The sequence below is a fragment of the Podarcis tiliguerta genome, assembly GCF_965153285.1.
Source record: "Podarcis tiliguerta genome assembly, chromosome: Z".
Taxonomy (NCBI): domain Eukaryota; kingdom Metazoa; phylum Chordata; class Lepidosauria; order Squamata; family Lacertidae; genus Podarcis; species Podarcis tiliguerta.
The window spans coordinates 3,621,647-3,641,575 of record NC_139553.1 but is presented as its reverse complement, the minus strand read 5'-3'; the positions used below and the strand labels follow the sequence as shown (position 1 = coordinate 3,641,575).

General features: G+C 44.8%; 1 protein-coding gene across 1 annotated transcript in view; it reads right to left on the bottom strand.

Moving 5' to 3' along the window:
• Nucleotides 1-11,050, bottom strand: part of URM1 (ubiquitin related modifier 1) — a 39,608-nt gene extending 28,558 nt beyond the window's left edge. The window contains exons 1-2 of the mRNA XM_083423218.1: nucleotides 10,958-11,050; nucleotides 5,463-5,533 (exon numbers count right to left, since the gene is read on the bottom strand). Of these exons, the coding sequence (XP_083279344.1) occupies nucleotides 5,463-5,533; nucleotides 10,958-10,992 (106 nt within the window). The 5' untranslated portion in view covers nucleotides 10,993-11,050. The remainder of the gene's footprint in view (nucleotides 1-5,462; nucleotides 5,534-10,957) is intronic.
• Nucleotides 11,051-19,929: the final 8,879 nt, after the last annotated feature.

Genomic DNA, 19,929 nt, shown 5'->3' with positions numbered 1-19,929 from the left:
AAAGGCATATGCTGTAAAATGGGGATCACTAGCCAGCAAAGAGCCAGCTTCATGCTCAGGAACTCCACCAGTCCTATCTTGCCAGTAATGCAATAGGGAAGAACGGTCGCCCTTGTAGATTTTGGGAGTGTTAAGCAAAGGTCCGGATATAACCTGGGTGCTTAGTTTCAAGAGTCTATCAGCGACCTGAGGTTCTTTGGGAGTTATTAAAATAGGAATGTCAGGGTCGCCAGACTCCTACTCTTCATCGCTATCGCTTAGGAAGAGATCAGAGAGTTGCACCAATGTCCTTCTTCAGGATGGAGAGCTGTTGGGCATATTTAAATATTGTGTTCCAGGCTCTAGTGTCCTTATATTTTGAATTGAAATCTCAGACTTTATACTTAATAATCTCCTCTTCAGTTCTTGTATTTCTGAACTCACGGATTTCTCTTCCTCCTTCGGACTCGTAATGTTTCTATTGTTTAATTTAGTTTCCCTTATCGGCATTTGCTTTGATTTCTGCCAGGGACCAACTTTCTCACTGTTTCATCTTTGAAAACCCTTATCGGGTGAAGAAAAAGAGACCACCATAGGATGCTTTTCATCTCCCTAAGTCAAGACGGGAAGGCCAGTTTACTAAAAGTCATAAGTAAATGTTTGGTATTTCTTGTGCTGGGCAAGAAATGGAAATTTTCCAGATCTACTTTTTAATAATGGCAGTTCAAAAGCCGGGATAAGATTCATCCACCTGCGGTGAATCTCAGCATTATCTGGTTCTTTTGAAGAACTTGGCAAGACCTTATTTCATCCATGACTCATCTTGGCAAATCGCTAAGATAGCTTTGCCTTATCATCCTTTTAGCCCTTTGAGAATTTGTCAAGGGAGGGCAAATATCCAAGTTTTCTTCTATGTTAATTATTTTAGCGAGAAAGATTGTGATGGGATCTGGAGTGCCTCTTTCAGGTCCTCCAAACCAGGAATATAGTTGGATAGAATGTCATTTTCCCGAACATATTTACCTGCACTGACATGAGACTTCTTTGCTCTCCCACTGTTTCGAAATCTGCTCCTTTTGGGGCCCTATAACCCATCTGGGTAGAGGAAAGCTGTTGACATGACATTGAAGTTACCCTGCAGGTATCACCATTTATAAGCTATTAGATGTTACAGCAGCAGCAGCAGCAGCTAAGCAAGCCCACACATGGGACTAAATAGATGTCACAAGGAGAGCAAAGCCTGACTTAGAAGCTGCCATCTATCAGAGCTCACCATTGAAAGAGTTAAAATTATTCCTGGATTGTTGTTTAGACACACACACAGAGGAGAAAGTGATGCTTCTTTTGACGACAGACAAATGCTGCACTGTATGGCTACAGGAGAAGGAGGCAGTCGCTCCGACATCTCTGGTTGCTGCAGCCATACAATGACCCGCTTCACTACTGAGTGTTAGTGGAGTTCACAGCACTCACATCCAGGAGGACACCAATAAATAGAATTCTTATCTTTCATGATTGAGGGTTTCCAGTTTATTCACCATTGTCTGCAATTGTCTGCACCAGAGGTAGGCGCTGCAGGGTAGCATGACACCTCTGCAAAGGGGGCACTGCTGCCTGCCTCACCCTCTTGAGCCAGGACAGTTCACCTGTCCTTCCTGAGCTGGTATGCAGGAGCAAGGGAGCTAGGGCAGCAGCATCCCCCTTTAAAGACGTTTTTGTTGGGTTTCAAACAAATGGAGAAACCATCAACAATACAATGGCAATAAAAGAACCATATGGGACAGGAGGTACAGTAAAATGGGGTTGTCAAGAGAACAAAATAAAAGTCAAAGTGGAAAGAGCTATCTCAGTTCACAGATTGCCATGATTCATTGCAGGGGCTAGACTATATGATCCTCAAGCTCCCTTCCAACTCTACAATTCTATTATTCTACATTGATTACAAAAATAATACACAGAAGCAGACCAGCATCCTTCACTTGCCTTGTGCTCCCTGTCTCTGGACAGTTGTATGGATTTTGTCCCAATAAAAAAGGGCATATGGGTGGGTACTGGGAAACATCCTTTGGAAGTTTACTCAGAAGAAAGCCCCACTATGTTTAAACAGAGTTCCCGGGTAAGTGTGTATAGGACTGCAGCCTTAACTAATGAAAACCTCAGTTCAGCCAGGAGCAAGGTGAGGTGAGAAGACACCTCTGGCTCATGGGCCCCAATTCGGGGTCCCAATTTGGCCTGAAAGGCCACCTTTCCAAGCCATGTCCATATGCCCAATATATAGGATGTCAGGTTTGGGGCAGGTAAATATGTGGTTCCCCACGTCTACTTAAGTTGTTCAATCAGATGGCTCCACTAATTAAGAAATCCCACTGTGGAGCAGGACTTGACGAGGCTTCTGTCCAAGAACTGGCAGCAAGACTGAGCTTGATAGACCAGCGGCCTGACTTGGTGTGAGGCAGCTGAGTATGCCCATAAGATTTATTCTTATTTATTTATTTACAGCAAATAGTTGTGTGCCCCATTCAATTAAAAAAAAAATTAAAGCAGTTCACAACAACTGAATGTAAAACCATACAATAAAAAATTATATAAAGTTAAAATCAGAGATTGGAGTAACTGTTGCAGAAAGTTGTATTAATTATCCACAAAGGAAAGTTTCAGAAAGGTGTTTAAAAGCTGGAGCAGAAGGTGCCTGCTGAATCTGTCAGAGCCAGCTTTAGGGACTGGGAGTTACTTTGGTCAAAGGCTCGCATCTCCTTAGTTTAGGCTTCAATCAAATTTTGATTAAATTCTAAAACTAAAACAATTTACAGTAATACGAGTTTTAAGTTTGCATTAAGAATGTAAGAACAGCCTCACTGGATCAGTCCGAAATCATGCCCAGTCCAGTTTTGTTTTCCACTGGCAAAGCAGGACACAAGTGTGATGGCCATTTCCCATCACTGCTCCCCAGGAACTGATATTAAGAAATATACCATTTCTGACCCTGGAGGCAATATGCAGCAACCATAAGGAGTTTGCAGTAATCCAGGCCAGTTCAAGTTGGCAACCTGTACCTGTGGCAGCAATTTCCATAGTTTGACCATGGGATGTGCAAAGCAGTATTTCCCTTAGTCTGTCTTGAAGCTCTCACCACTCAGCTTCACTGAATGACCCTAGATGTTTGAATCTAATGCTTACTCCCAAGACTGTGGCAGGTGACCAGATATTCTCACACATATTCAAAAGCACATAACTTGGTAAAGGCAAAAAACATCCTCAGCTGCAAATGGGAAGCACAGTGGCGGATTGCTTCTGCCATTCACTTGTTCCTTGAGTCAGGAATCATAGAATCATAGAATCATAGAGTTGGAAGAGACCACAAGGGCCATCGAGTCCAACCCCCTGCCAAGCAGGAAACACCATCAGAGCACTCCTGACATATGGTTGTCAAGCCTCTGCTTAAAGACCTCCAAAGAAGGAGACTCCACCACACTCCTTGGCAGCAAATTCCACTGTCGAACAGCTCTTACTGTCAGGAAATTCTTCCTAATGTTTAGGTGGAATCTTCTTTCTTGTAGTTTGGATCCATTGCTCTGTGTCTGCTTCTCTGGAGCAGAAGAAAACAACCTTTCTCCCTCCTCTATGTGACATCCTTTTATATATTTGAACATGGCTATCATATCACCCCTTAACCTCTCCAGGCTAAACATGCCCAGCTCCCTTAGCCGTTCCTCATAAGGCATCGTTTCCAGGCCTTTGACCATTTTGGTTGCCCTCCTCTGGACACGTTCCAGTTTGTCAGTGTCCTTCTTGAACTGTGGTGCCCAGAACTGGACACAGTACTCCAGGTGAGGTCTGACCAGAGCAGAATACAGTGGCACTATAACTTCCCTTGATCTAGATGCTATACTCCTATTGATGCAGCCCAGAATTGCATTGGCTTTTTTAGCTGCCGCGTCACACTGTTGGCTCATGTCAAGTTTGTGGTCAACCAAGACTCCTAGATCCTTTTCACATGTACTGCTCTCAAGCCAGGTGTCACCCATCTTGTATTTGTGCCTCTCATTTTTTTTGCCCAAGTGCAATACTTTACATTTCTCCCTGTTAATCCCACTGTTAAGGAATCCCACTTCACAGGAATGAGTAGAAACAGGAGATCCTGGACCAGTCACCACTTCTCTGCCTAACCTACCTTACATGGCTGTTACATGACCCTAGCATACCCTGGTTGTGTCAAGTTTCTTCTTGATGCACTATTGTTTATACATTATTGCAAAGGTATAGGGGGCAGCATCAGCATCTCATTTCTCATTTTCTCCCATATGCAATGATTTATTGCTGCATTTCTTCCATTGTGGAACACAAGGTGGGGATCCCTAAGCCTCCTGCCATCCAAGTGCAGATTAGACTCAGATTAGGCTTAGTTGCAGAGAGGTTGCATACATCACATGCCTTCAGACTGTTCTCTGGGACCTGAATTTCAGGGTACCACCATCCCCCTACAGATGAGCAGCAGAACTAGCTGGGTGAGTCAGAACAAACACTGCCTGTTTCTAAGAGCAGCCAACTAAATATCTCTGAGAGACTCCCATGGCACTTCCTGCCTTCAGTCCCCTACAGCTGGTGTTTCAGAGGAATACTGCCTCTGTATTGGGAAGCCCTATTATAATAGGCAATAGTCACTGATAGACCTAACCTCTAGGAAGCTGTCTAATCCCAGGGGTTGGTGTGAGAAGTCACCCTTTGTTCTTTGCAGTAGCCTTCATTTTGCAGACCAAAAGCACTTCACTATATTCTTGCCCAGAAACATGCATGAATAGGGACCAGAAGCTACCTGGATCAATGAAGCAGCAGCTGAGCACCTGATTTCCCTGAAGAAGGTCCTTGGCTCCTCCAGTTAAAGCAGGGGTGTGGAACCTCTAGGCCAAACTTGGCCTGCCAGACCTCCCCATTTGGCCCATGAGGCTGTTTTGGGTAAATCATGCCCACCACCCTACACTCGACATAAAAATGTCCAATGTGGAGCAAATAATGGTTTGAAAGGAGCTCCCAATTGTTCCTTAACATGTTCCCATCATCCATCATCACTTCTTGCTCCATGAAAGAAAAGCTGTTTCCAAGGCATGGCTTCTCCTTTTCCCTCCCAGCGCTGCTACTTGAACCTCTGGTTTTTGGAGATTCAAGTAACAGAATGGAACGGTTTCAAACAAACCATGCTGTGCTTTGAAGTTCCAGCAATCAGGGCTTCAAAATGCATCACCCCCTGACATCACAGCAATGTTGAGTTGCAGGCAACTGGAGAGGGCTTTCTCTGCCCAAAATCAAGGAGACATCAAGCCTAGGAAGTGGACAAATAGTCTGATCTACCATAAGGCAGTTTCCCATGTGCCACTGGACCTCGAGTATAAAAGCTTCACAAATAGAACAGGTTTTCATTTTCATCTTGGTCCATCAAGAAGAACCAAGTCTGGGCCAGAAGAAGACAGAACAGTCAAAATACTCACAAGGTTTTTTCTGGCTGGGCAGAGTCACCTGATGTTTTCTTATCCCATCAAACAAGAGCTCTGCTCCACCTCTGAAAATTTAAGACAAGAAACACATAATCAGCAACATTCTGAAAGACAAAAATCATAGAGGCACCAGCCTTTTATAGTGCATGCATAATTAAGAACAAACTAAGGTGTTTCCCCTCTACATATCCCTCACTTCATGTGCATTACTTCATGTGCAAATGCAATAAATTAACTCATTGACTTAGCATACAGGGTTGATCCAAGACAATTAGATGCCTGAGGAAAAGGACAAGATACAACCTACACCCTCTCATTTCACACAGAGAAGCCTACTCAATTGGCAACTGAATCTTATTCCTCAATGGTTGTCCTCCTTCCTTCTTAACAGAGGGGAGAAGGGGCAGCCTAGGGGGCACATGGCAGGCTGTGTGATAAACCGAGCTCTGTCTTCTTAACGGGGTTCAGAAAGATCAACTGCAGGAGGCTGCCACCACTGTTCTGTAGCTGCTGCCCCATTTGCCATCCAGGTTGGCTGCCTCACTTTGCCTACCAGTAGAGTTGGCTCTGCAACTTATCTTATAGCCCCATTGAAAACCAATCCACATCAGTATTAAAAGAAAAATACATATATAAGGGGAAGAGGATGTATTAGGGAAAGAGGCACAGGAGAGAGAACTACAATGTAAATAAAGCATCTTCTAGCGTTTCTGAAGGACGAGAAGAAACATATAGAGAAAGTTTCAATTGAGGAATCTGTTCAGCACAGGCCTGAACCATCATCAATTCTATATACCGTATTTTTCGCTCTATAAGATGCACCAGACCACAAGATACACCTAGTTTTGGGAGGAGGAAAACAAGAAGAAAAAAATTCTGAATCTCAGAAGCCAGAACAGCAAGAGGGATCGCTACGCAGTGAAAGCAGCAATCCCTCTTGCTGTTCTGGCTTCTGGGATAGCTGCGCAGCCTGCATTCGCACCATAAGATGCACACACATTTCCCCTTACTTTTTAGGAGGGAAAAAGTGAGTCTTATAGAGCAAAAAATAGGGTATACCTGCTCAAGGAAAAACCTCACTTAGTTCCAGAAAAGCACATACCAACCTGGCACCCTTCAGGTGTTGCTCAACTATAACTTCCATCATACTTGACCTTGGCCATGCTAGCTAGAACTGATGATGAGTCGTAGTCCAACAAGAGCTAGAGGACACCAGGTTGGGAAAGGCTGGTGCACAGGAATACTACTTAAGACACACAGCTGAGATTGATGGAGAGCAGGCAACATCTAACCATGGAGCCATGAGGGAATGAGCCATCATCAAAATCTACTCCAGCAGTTAATTGGTACTGGCTTCTTGGCATCCACATGCTTCATGATTGCCATGTTAACAGAGAGATATGGAAAAGGAATTATCGAAATACTTACGGTGAAATATTAGCATTAGACCCAGTCCCTTTAAATCTAGTTACGTGGAGGGAGATTTTTGGCTGTACTATGGAACAGCACAACAGTGCCTTTGTAATGCTCACTGCAATGCTATTACTTATACAAAGCCACACTCCCCAAGGATTGCTCTGTTAGTGCTATCTAGGCTCAACAAAAAAGAAAAACGGTTAACTGAAAACTGAAGTAGCAGTTATTAATGTTAGACAAATCTGGAGATTCATGAGCGAGAACAATCCCTACCAATGATAGGAAAGAGGCATCTTTCTGCTTGCTGTGAAAACAAGCTCACACTTTGTGTTAATCGCAGATACTGGGATGGGAGATAAGGTCCTTCTGTAGCATACTAGCTGGGGGGAGAACTCAGCTGCAATGTGAACACATAGAGCACTCTTTTAGGCACTTCCAAGAAAAGTGTGGGGGGGACCAAATAAGCACTGCTTTTCTGGAAATCAGTTCTACAGTGGCTAGCATGGGCGGAGTAGTTATCTCAAAATGATGTACTAGATGGTGCGAGCATGGAGAAAGGACATTATTTATTTAAGTCGAAGAAACCCTTCAAGGTTTGGAGAAAGGTATGTACCAGAACTGATGGGGAGTTTATTTAGAATGTTTATATACCATATTTCAACTAAATGTTCTCCACACGTTTACATAGTAAAATGGGGCACATCTTAAAATCTCTTCAGAAGTAGCTTCCACCAGCCTAATGTTCTCCAGATGCTCTGGACTGTAAGTGGCTCCAGGCAGCACAATGGAAGTTCTGAAGCAAAGCATTTGTTGGTGAAGGCTGAATTTAAGTTTAATAGTGTACCCCTCTAGGATGTAAATCAGGGATGTGGACCCTAAGGTCCTCCAGATGCTGCTGGACACACAACTCTCATCATCCCCAACCACTGACCATGCTGGATGTGGCTGATAGGAGCTGGAAGTCCAGCAACAACTGGGAGGGCCACAGCTTTCTCCATTGCAGGCCACAAACATTTATGCCATAATAAATTTGCCAGTCTTCAATGTGCTACAAACCCTTTTGCTCTTTTTGTTATGAAAAACACGGCAGCCCCTCTGGAAATTAACATATGTAAACAGTATCTAAGGCACTTCATCTACATTATCATAGCAGGTTTGGTTCTGATAAGTGTGAATTCATATCCTAGCTCACTGAGAATGCAATTTCCCCCCGGTTTCCCCCCATCAAGACCCACCATTCTAGTTAATGCACTACCCCTAGACAGAGACTGTTATAGCCAACTGCAGGAGAGAGGGGACACCATCAGAAACTGAGGGAAACATTTGCAAAGTCACAGGTGGGCTTGTTTGTTTAAAGAAGGATCATTTGTTTCCTTTCTATATCTGTGATATTTCAAAAACTCAACATATTCACTGTAGCACAAACTTTTAGGGACTAGAGATACTGGCATTTCTCTTTTTCATAGTTGTGTTGCTTCCCTTTTGTTTGATGCCAATGTTGCATGCTTGATTCCCTTCTTTTCTTGATTACAGTCAAAAGTTGCAATCCAGTCTATTCCCCTTCTGGAAGGAGTCCTGTACTTCACATGTATGCTTTGCTATTGTTGTTGTTTAGTCGTGTCCGACTCTTCGTGACCCCATGGACCAGAGCACGCCAGGCTAAGTGATGTTCAAACCCCCTCTTTAACAAGAGTGCCTTTTTGTAAACTTTTACAGCAGATGTCCTCAGTCTGGTGATCTCCAAATGCTTTGGACTACAACTCATCAGCCCTGGTCAACATGGCCAATGGTCAGGAATACTGGGAGTTGGATTACAACATTTGTAGCACCAGGGCGAGGAAGACTGCTTGACAGACTCATTCATCACTTTCCTCTGAGACCTATTTTCATGGACCTTATAATAAACACTTAACTACAGAATGACTTCAGACTATTCAATGCAGAAAGCAGCATTTGAAAACTAAACATCAAGCACCTTGATGTCTGATGCCTAGCTGGATTTTTATCTCCCTTTCAACATTACCGAGCAAGGAAATACATTCAAGACTGAGCCACCTCATGGCACTAATGACGTAATATTGTTTCATACCACTTTGTGCATTCATTCATTCATTCATTCATTTTCTTTGCCGTTCTTCGTCTGAGGATCACAGGGTTGTTTACAATGTAATTATTTTGTGGTCCTTAAAATGTCTAGCTCTTTATTCAACAAATAGAATCATAGACATAGAACTGGAAGGGACACTGAGGATCATCTAGTTCAACCCCCTGCAATGCAGGAATATGCAGCCATCCCATACGCAGGTCAAACCTGATGAACCATTTAAAATCAGGAGAGGCTAACATGTGACCCACTAGATCAGTATTTTCCAAACTTGGATCTCCAGCTGCTTTGGGACTACAGTTCTCATCATCTCTGACCACTGGTCTTGCTGGCAAGGGATGATGGGAGTTGTAGTCCAAAAACAGCTGGAGTCCCAAGTTTGGGAAACACTGCTCTAAATTTTGCTACCCTACACCTCTCATCATTCCAGGCCACTGGCTGTGCTGGCAGCAGCTGATGGGAGATTGAAGTCCAGAAAAACCTGGGGGGGCTACAGGTTAGCAACATGATTTAAAGGATAGTGGCAGACTATGTTCCTTCAGGTGCTAAATTTCTGCATTTCTAAAACAAAAGGTGTTGGAACTCATACCTTCCACTGCAAGCTAGTGCTCTGAAAAGGGCTTCTCATGACCCAGCAGTCAACTGATTGGTGGTGCCTGCAACCTCCTGTTTACTTTACCTGCCCCACACCTAACATTAAGTAAGTGGGAGGTGAGAATGACTTGGCTGATAGGACCTTGCCATTTGGCTGCCCTAATTAGACCACTGGGCTGCAAGGTCCCCATCCTAAAGGCACGTATGTAGGAACTGGTTCTGCCTATGCCTACTGAGAAAATGGCCATTCTGCATATGCTCAAAATCATTCTTTATTGTTACTTCACACATACCAGCGTTGACTTTAAAAGAAAATGGATTCTTTGTGGGGAGGGGGAGTTTAAGGAACAACTCTTTGAATGTACAGAGAACAGTTAAATGACACAATACTGGTATATGATGCCCTGTAGTTTCCTTTCTCTTCATCAAGTTCCTTTAATCTGACACAAATTTTATTATTTATATACCTTTCTTTAGTATAACCAAATTCTTACCCACTTCACTTCACTCCTAGAATAGGAAGCCTCATTTGTGAGCCAAAACTGTACAGGGCTATCTTCATGCAAGCTTTCCTTCTCATGAAACCTGTGAATCTGCCACCTTGGCATAGTCACAAGCACCAATGACAGTCAGTCTCATTTTCAGTTCTCTGCCTCCCAACCCTTTTAAAGTCCACAAGTAACTTTAAGTTGATTGGAGGAAATCTACCTTGCCTGTTAAGTCTCCAGGCACCCCATTCTTAGTCCCCATCACCACCAGGTTGCCCCAGTATGAACTCCACCCCCCACAAACCACTGGGAATCAAGAAGTATACACACACACAGGACCCTCTTTTAATCTATGCTGCTTTTAAACAAATAATGAGAAGATATTGTATGTATTTATGAGGGAGGAAAGTGTATGCCTCTCCATTTTCTCCGCACCGTGCATAACTTTGCGCCCCTCCTCTGTGTTCCCCGTTGGCTTCCTTTTTCCTAAGCTAAAAGCCATGATTTGTCACCTCCCCTTGTTGAGAGGAGTCATTGTGTGATCCCTGTGTTTAGATGCGATTCCTGCATTGCTGTGGGAGGCGGGGACAAGCGACTGTCCTGAGTCCCTGCTGTTGGGGAGTGCGGGGCGTGGGGGGCGGGGCGAGGTAGGGAAAGAAAGATTCCTATGGGGGGGAAGAGTAGCCTGTGAGGGCGAAGAAAGGAAGCTTTAGAAACCAAATGGGAAACAATGGCACCCCCGTTTCCCTCCACCCGCCCAAAAAGAACACTCTCACCCCAAACCCAGACCCTCCACCCCCAGACCAAGCATCCCCTTCACCGGCTGAGCTCCCCACGCGGGATCTCGGCGAGGAAACCCTCCGCCGCCCCGATGGCGCCTCCCTTACCCGAACTCCAGCTGAAGAGACAAGGGCGCCGCCATCTTTTGTGAGGGAACGGCGTTGCCCGCAGCGGAAGCGCGAAGCCGCGTCTACTTCCGTGGGCGGCGGAGGTTGCCGAGCAACGGCGCGCCGGAAAAGGCCTGGCCCCGCCCGCCCGTTTTGAAAACGCTCGGAGCAGCCGCCTTCTGCCCTGGATGGCCCGGCCAGATCAGTGTTGCCTGCTCTGGCTGGTAGCCAGGGTGTCCGAAAAGGTGGCCAGCCGTAACTGAGAAGTATCAGACTTGCTGATCAGTTTTAGGTCCCGCAGTTTCTATACCCTGGAAATCATGGCTGCAAACACAGGTTGTTATCTTGGACCATGATGATGATGATGATGATGATAATTTATTATTTATACCCCGCCCATCTGGCTGGGTTTCTCTAGCCATTCTGGGCAGCTTCCAACAAAATATTAAAATACAGTAATGCATCAAACATTAAAGGCTTCCCTAAACAGGGCTGCCTTCAGATGGCTTCTAAATGTCTGGTAGTTCTCATTCTTCCCACAACCACCTTGTTGTTTAGTTGTGTCCGACTCTTTGTGACCCATGGACCAGGCACTCCTGTCTTCCACTGCCTCCCGCAGTTTGGTCAGACTCATGTTTGTGGCTTTGAGAACACTGTCCCACCATCTCGTCCTCTGTCGTCCCCTTCTCCTTGTGCCCTTCTTCTTTCCCAACATCAGGGTCTTTTCCAGGGAGTCTTCTCTTCTCATGAGGAAACCAAAGTCTTGGAGCCTCAGCTTCAGGATCTGTCCTTCCAACTGAGCACTCAGGACTGATTTCCTTCAGAATGGATAGGTCTGATCTTCTTGCAGTCCATGGGACTCTCAAGAGTCTCCTCCAGCACCATAATTCAACCCCCTAGCCTACACCTACTTAGCTGCCTGTTACATATTAAAGCAGTCGTTCTGGGACATTTTTCTATGGGCCACACTTTCAGAATACAATTTTATTGTGCCACACCATTTTTTTCATTGATAAGAAATACATTGGAAAACAAACAGAAACAAAAACTAGCAGGGCTTGATTTGTAGCATGGAGCACAACTGCTTTATAATATGATCATGGGGACACCCAGAAATTTAAAAAAACAAGGCAGCTACATGAGAACATGAATCATTCCCAAGATGTAATTATAAACAAACCTCCTGTGTGTACCTTATGTATGTCTACAAACTCAATGAGAGGTATGGGCTTGCTTTTGTACCAATACCATTTATATTAGGTCTAATCTGAGAAAAACTCATCACCACAAGCCTTTCTCTTTTCCGATCTTTCTTATTTACTTTACTATACCACACTACACTGTAATGTTTAAATGTTTTTTTGATTGTCCTTGAATCTTCCCGCCACACTTGCCATCCTCTCCTGCCACACCAGTATGGTGTGGCACCACTGTATTAAAGGCTTTGAAAAAATATAGGTTGGGGAATTGGAATTTGTGACCTTACAGATGTTGCTGAACGGCAGCTCCCAAATTCCTAGGTGTTCATTGGCTATGCTGGTTGAGGCTGACTGAGTTGGGAGTGCAAGAAATATGGAAGGTATCTTTTGGGGGTTTGAGATGGAGACTTTCTCTCCCACTTTGCAGGTGCTGAATGAGCTCAGAGAACAGCCCTGTGTTTCTATTGTATCTATTTGAGCATTGCATAGTAGTACTAGTATATTTGGTTCGGTCAAGGACCAGTAAGAAGGTAGGAAGAAAACAGAATACAAAAAAGACACAATATAATGCAATATTATGCATACATAAAAGACAATATAATGTACAATTAAATACAATATTAAATATAAAATTAAAAACAATGTAGAATATAAAACAGTGAAAAATATAAAATTATATACTAAAATGATGAAAAGCGCCATAAAGTGCTGATCATTTTAAAATTAAGATCCTGTGTCAACAAGCTATTGCTGCCACATAAAAATGAACTGCCTTGGCAGTAATCTCAGGAAACTGGTCAGCCAAGAGGTAATCGGTATAAAACACTTCAGATCTTCCTGGTATACTTTGTAAAATTGGATTAATAAATTGACAGTGGATATCACAGTAAAAGGAACAATACAAAAAAAAAATGCCTCACCATTTCTACATTCTCTGCTTCACAAGGGTATATAAGTGTTCACTGTATGGTACATTGTTGTATCTACCCTTCAGTACTGCAGATGGAAGCATTTAAATAAAAGAACACATTCTACTCATGTAAAAACACGCTGATTCCTGGACCAGGCCGGATTTAGAAGGCGATTGGGCCGGATCCGATCCCTGGGCCTCAGTTTGCCTACCCATGATCTGGACCCCCTCCATGCAGACTGAAGGTGCAAATAGGTGAATAAACCATATTTCTCAAAGCTACGACAGTCTCTGCCATGTCTCAGTCCTCCAAAGGAACGCAGACCCTGCAAGAGTGCCTGGAGTGTCCATGGACTCTTGCTACCGCTTGGCAGAGAGAGGGGGACACCCAACGTTTGTAACAATATCCAATTTGAGATGAAATGTTCTCCGACAGTAGCACTCCGTTTCAGAAAGTAGTGCCACAAAGGCCACTGCCAAACACAGGAATGCAACATAGAATGGCAAAGCCGTCAGCACTGCTTTGCATGGAAGAATGCTGGTCAGGAATATTGTACAGTGGTACAATATACAGTGGTTATAATTTGTTCTGGAACCTGAAACTGAAATTTAATTCTTAAACTGAAACTGTTCTTAACCTGAAGCACCGCTTTAGCTAATGGGGCCTCCCGCTGCCGCCGCACTGTTCTCATCCTGAAGCAAAGTTCTTAATCCAAGGTAATATTTCTGGGTTAGCGGAGTCTGTAACCTGAAGCGTCTGTAACCTGAAGCGTCTGTAACCCAAGGTACCACTGTATATGAATTCCTGCATTGCAGGCGGTTGGCCTAGATAGGGTCCCTTCCAACTATACAATTCTTTGACTATGACTCTATGGCCCTATTTTTGTTGGTAGAAACTCACAGGGCGCCTGTTCTTGGCAACCCCACCTAGTGCCCCACTGCTAGGGCCTGACCCTGCACTGTGGTGCGTTTAGGCTCCCCTTTAACCCAACACCGTTCTTTCCAGCAGACGACCTGCAACAAATATAACAGTGGCGTATATTTCATTTTTAATTAAGAGAGGGAGGACAGTGACATTTCATGCAGCGTGACTTAGCAGGCCACGCTGATGGACCACGTTTTTCCGCCTGCAAAAGGAGCCGGTTATTTCTCAATGAAGCATTATGAGGAACCCTCAAACAGCCAGCAGCAAGTCGAACTTCGAAGCCTTTGAATAACAGACGAGAGCGCTTGGAGCCGCTGCTGCAGGCCATGACAATGAAGGGTTCCTGGCTCTGGGCTTTTGTTTGGTTTCTCCCAGTCTCTGTGTTGAACTCCCTTCTGCATCGGAGAAAAGGGGTCTGGGGGTAGGGGGATGGGAGGGAGAAATGATATGGCGGGGAGGGGGAGGGGGAAGGAAGGTCAGGGGGAGTTAAAACCTTTTTCTGTCTCATTCATGTGGTAATTGGGTGTCAAGCAGAGATCAGTAAGGTGGAGGCCGGCCTCTGAGCTTGGGTTAAACTGCTGCTCAAAGAAAGCAGGGCAGCCCCAGCCTACTGAGGCCTCACAGGAAACAGCCAGCCTCTCCTGCCCTTCTATTCCAGCCCAGGGGGAGCCGCTTGGGGAGTGGATGCTGCGATTTCCCCCACCCCACCCCCCAATTCACAGGCTCCTTGAAAGCAGCTAAACAAAGCTTGGAGGGTGTTCAAACAATGGGAGAAACCCCACCTCCGCCCTTCAATAGGGGGCTCTAAACAGCCATTTAACCTTCAGAATGGCTGAAAGTGATACTCAAAAGCGGCTTGCCATCCATCCCCTCCCCTTTTATAGATGAACCAGAGGCCACTTGGAGGTTCCCCTCCGCCAGGAAGCAGGCAGCTCGCTGCCCTCGCCTTGGCCCTGCATCCCTTGGTTATCTTGCTAATAACGTGGTTTCTTCAACAAGGCCAGCCAGAGTGCATGAGATTTTTAATCTAAGGGTTGTGTGGTTTGAGCCCCACCTTGGGCGAAATATTCTTGCATTGCAGGGGGTTTGACTACATGACCCTCGTGGCCCCTCCCAACTCTACATTTCTATGATTCTATAAATGCAAACTTTCTCAAGGGAGGGTGGTAGTTGTCCTGGGTAACTCTATCCCTATTTTGCTTTCCTTTACAGTGGTACCTCAGGTTACATATGCTTCAGGTTACAGACGCTTCAGGTTACAGACTCCGCTAACCCATAAATAGTGCTTCAGGTTAAGAACTTTGCTTCAGGATGAGAACAGAAATCGTGCTCCGGCGGTGCAGCGGCAGCAGGAGGCCCCATTAGCTAAAGTGGTGCTTCAGGTTAAGAACAGTTTCAGGTTAAGTACGGACCTCGGGTTAAGTACGAATTAAGTACTTAACCCGAGGTACCACTGTATTGCCTTTGTTTGGTGGAGATGCAGAGTTGTCTCATGGCAAATGGGTGTCCACAAATTTAACCACTCCCTAATGCTTTAGAAGTTGCATCTTAACTCTGGTGCACAAGTCTGTAAATTTGTGTGCATGAACACAGAAGACCAATATACTTTGGCTTTTCATGCCCTCTGCAGAAGTTTACATTAAAAAAAAGAAGAAGTTGAGGAAAATAGCCCCATCATGGATGAGACCAACAGCAGGTCCAGTGGTCAAGAAGGCAGGTTTTGCATGTGCTGTTGTGGGAAAGCAAGGAGTAGATGGGGCTCATCAACCAGGGAAGGCAACCCATCTAGAAGAAGGGAAATTCTGATCTAAAACTTCTACTTCCTTGTGGGATATCTTTGGGAGAAGAAAAGGCTAACACTACAAGTGTGGAATGGAGAGTCCCTAAGGCAGTTGGGTGGAGCCTTGTATACTTCCTTCTGGCAACTTCTGCAGCCAACTGGTGCCAAACATCTTGCTCTGCTTTCCTTTGGACCACATCAGTGAGGCTGAGAGAGGGGTCTTGCCATCTGGGTAGCCCAGGACCTCCCTACACACTACCCAGGCTTGCGCCCCAGGGAGGTCACTTTGGTGTTGCTAGCACAGCAGCTTGACTTCATCCCTGGAGGCTCACTCCATTGTCTCTCAAGACAGGTGGATGCCAACCTAGGACTCTCTCCCCGCCATCTCTCATTTATAATACGTTCCTGAATTTACATGTGCCTAAAATTTAGATACACATAAATAATACTGTTGGGGTTTTTACCTATGTTGATGGGTTGGTTATTAATTATTAATTACATATTTACATGGGTAAAATCTTATTTTCTGATGAAAGAAGCAGACTTTATTTTGTTTTAGGAACACAGGAACCTGGGAGACTGTCTTACACTGAGTCTGACCATTGGCTCTTCTTGCTTGGTTTTGTCTATACCAGTCTTTGCCAACCTCGTACTTTCCAGGCATTTTGGACAATGGCTCCCATCGGCTGCAGTGAGCCCCAGCCCCAGATTTAGCATAGTGTGGGCAGTTCCCTCACACAGGGCACAAGATTGAGAAAATCCATAACTGAGGAGATCCATTTGGGGGCGCCAATTTTTGGCCTCACCCATGGTGCCTTATTACGAAAGATTACCAAGGTCCACTTCTGTCAGCACATCTGGAGGGCACCACCAAAGGTGGTCTCCACCAACTAGCAGCAGCTGTCCATGATTCCAGAGAGGGCCCCCTCTCTGTCCTATCTGCAGATGCTGGAGATCAAACTTAAGACCTTCTGCATGTAGAGTAAATGATCTGTCCATGAGCTAAGGCCCCTCCCCCATTTTTAAGATAATACACAGACACTGCTGTGGCTGAAGCAAGGGAGGCAGCCTCTTATTTTACCTATTTACTAAAATATTTATATACAGGCAACCCGCCCCCTCTTACTCGCGGGTTACATTCCAAAGCACCACGCGTTTAAGTGAAATTGCTTACATTTGAAACACCATTGAAAAAGCCGCAAACTTTCATCCCTGCCCTGCCCCCTTTTTGTGATGTTTTGGGGTCACTTACAGGTTTGGCACAATGCGCAGAGTTGCACACATATTGAAAACACATAAATGGAGGGTTGCCTCTACAACTAATTCAGTTTTAAAAAATCAAAATGGTTCCAAACACGGCCCAAAGGTGGTCCCATATAGAGCACATTACAATGCGTGGACTACAGTGGCCTGGCTATCCCTGTCCAGGAATGGCTGTAGCTGGCGAACCAGACAAAGCCTAGCCACAGAGGACCCCTGGGCCTCTAAGTGACAAAGGTGTAACCAGGAGCACCCATAAGCAACACACTTGTTTCTTCTGAGGGCGTGCAACCCCATGCAGAACAGGTAGCTCACCTTCCTGGATATGGGAACCACTCCCCCAAAGAATCTCCCCAGGATTCAGGCAGTTTATTGGTCCTCATACAGTCCACCACTATGCTCAGACACCTATCTAGAGAAGCAGAGCTGCTTGTCATCAGCATCCTAGTGACAGCTTGTTCCAAAGTGCCTAACGGCCGCTCCCAACAGATGTTAAATAGCACTGGAGAGAGAGTAGTTATCTGCCTCATAGTGTTAAGTGCCAAGGTGCTGAGGAGCACTCACCCTGAAGATACGGAAAGAACCACCATAATGCAGTGCCTATGATGCCCATCCCTCTGAGTCAGTCCAGAAGGATACAATGGTAAACAAATAGTACCAGAAGCCGCTGAAAGATGGAGCAATGGTCACAGCAATGGTCACTCATCAGGGCCACCAAGGCTGATTCAGTTCCAAAGTCGGGTTTGAACCTAGATTGTAGCAGATCTAGATAATCAGCCTCCTCCAAGAATACCTTCAGCTGCTTCACAACCACCCTCTCCACCACCTTTGCCAAGACAGGGGTGTTGGTGACCAGCCTATAGTTATTACACTCCATTGGTGGGCTTTTAAAGAAGACGAGACATCACTTCCTACTGCTGCTTGCCTTTCGTGCTCAGTGCCGTTTACTGGAGACTGAATCTGGTACCTTCTGCTCTTTCACTGAGCTACAGCACCTTATCAATGGCATTTTAAAAATATGCACTTGTAATAAAAGATGTATACATAAAATTGAAGGCAATTCTTCGATCTATTTAACATTTTTCAATCTAACCAATTGCTCTATTAGGGACACAGTTCTATACTTTTAGTACCATAGAGATTGATTGTTGTTTTCGGCTTGAAGCTATCTATGTTTTATATTTCAGCCTTAGGCTGCCTTTGAGAAATCCAACTTAAAAATTGTTGTTGTTTGTAATATTAATATGTGTCTCTGTGTATGTGTGTATACACCCACCCACACTCCAGTTCTGTGAAATTTAGCAGGGTTTTATCTGCATTTTATTATGCACACCACTTAGAGAGCTCTTTGATTAAGTAATTTATAAATATTTATGTTTAATAAGTGGTTTGTTTGGTTTTATGCGATCTTACGAATTGCTTTGCACGTGGCCTTGGAAGGGGTACATGTTGGAAGCCAAGGCAAACATATTTCACATTGAATAAAATACCACCTGTAAAGTTGGGATCTAGCTGAAGGGCAAATCATCCCCTACCCATAGCAAAAGAAGGAAACAACAAAACAATGGCAAGTAAATTTGAAATCCTCTTTTATTAGACATGAAGATTCCATTTTCTTCCCTAGTTCCGCTGCAGGAATCACAAGCCATGGTGCCTCGAGATAGCAGAAGATGTCGTGTGATGATCATGAGCAAGCATCAGAGGTAAAACACAATTTTCCCTACTTTACAATTCAGGGAAAAACACACACACATATGGTAGGTAAAGTACCCCCTTTCTTCTCCACGGCCTCCCAAAACAGACACACAGAGACATTGACACCTCTTGCTGCACCATGTTCCCTGAGTAAATGTTGAAACAGCATTGATTTAAAAAAAAACAAAACCCCCAAAAAACAATAAAAGCAAATACACAGCCCCACAAAGAAAACAATGGATTTATTTTAAAATATGCAAACTGGCATTAGGAGGACCTGTTCCTGCAACCACAAATGAGATGCCCAAGTTCAGATTCAGGTTTAGGATAACAGAATCATAGAGTTGGAAGGGACCCCAACGGTCATCTAGTCCAACCCGCTGCAAAGCAGAAATCTCAACTCAAGCATCCCTGACAAATGGCCACCCAGCCTCTGCTTAAAACCCTCCAAGGAAGAAAAGTCAACCACCTCCCAAAGGAGTGTGCTCCACTGCTGAACATGTCTGTCAGAAAGTTTTGAGGAAGGCCTGGGAAAATGGTCCTCTTGTAGGGCACCCTCCATGGCCAGGGGGCCCTGGCAGATTGACCTGGCTACATTGGCAGCGTTCTGAGAAGCACAGGACAGTTAAGTCTAGCTATTCTTTCAGTTTCCCACAATACCCCAGGAACAGCCTTTGTGCATCTGTTGCCCTCCAGATGTTGCAGGTAGGAGTTGCAGGCCCAAACACCCAGAAGGTACAACACTGGTGAAAGCTGCCCCGGAATGACACTAACCTGGGGGCACCAGGGTAAATCAAAAGTGGGTAGCTGAGAACTTACCACCTGGTAATGCTCAGAGTACCAGGTCAGAAAACGAAACGAGGAAAACAAAGGGAGTCCGCACAGCAGACAAGTGCCCAAAGGATGTCAGCTGCTGGAATTACACACGGAGACACCTTAGGAAAGGGGGCACATTTTCAAGGAAGCTTAGTAAACTGTGATGGATAGCAGTGAGAAAATGGAAGCTGAACTTCCTAAGCTTCAAGGCGAGGCAGCCATGAACAGCCATTCTAGCCAAACACCCACCAAGCTAAGTGAGGAGCAGGGCTTCTGCTTTATTTCTTTTTTACCATCTTCAATATGGAGCACATATCTCCCTCTTCCCTGTGTATCTCCTTCCCAGGACTATCTTTTGCAGAGCTTAGTCAGTGCTGAATTGAAGGG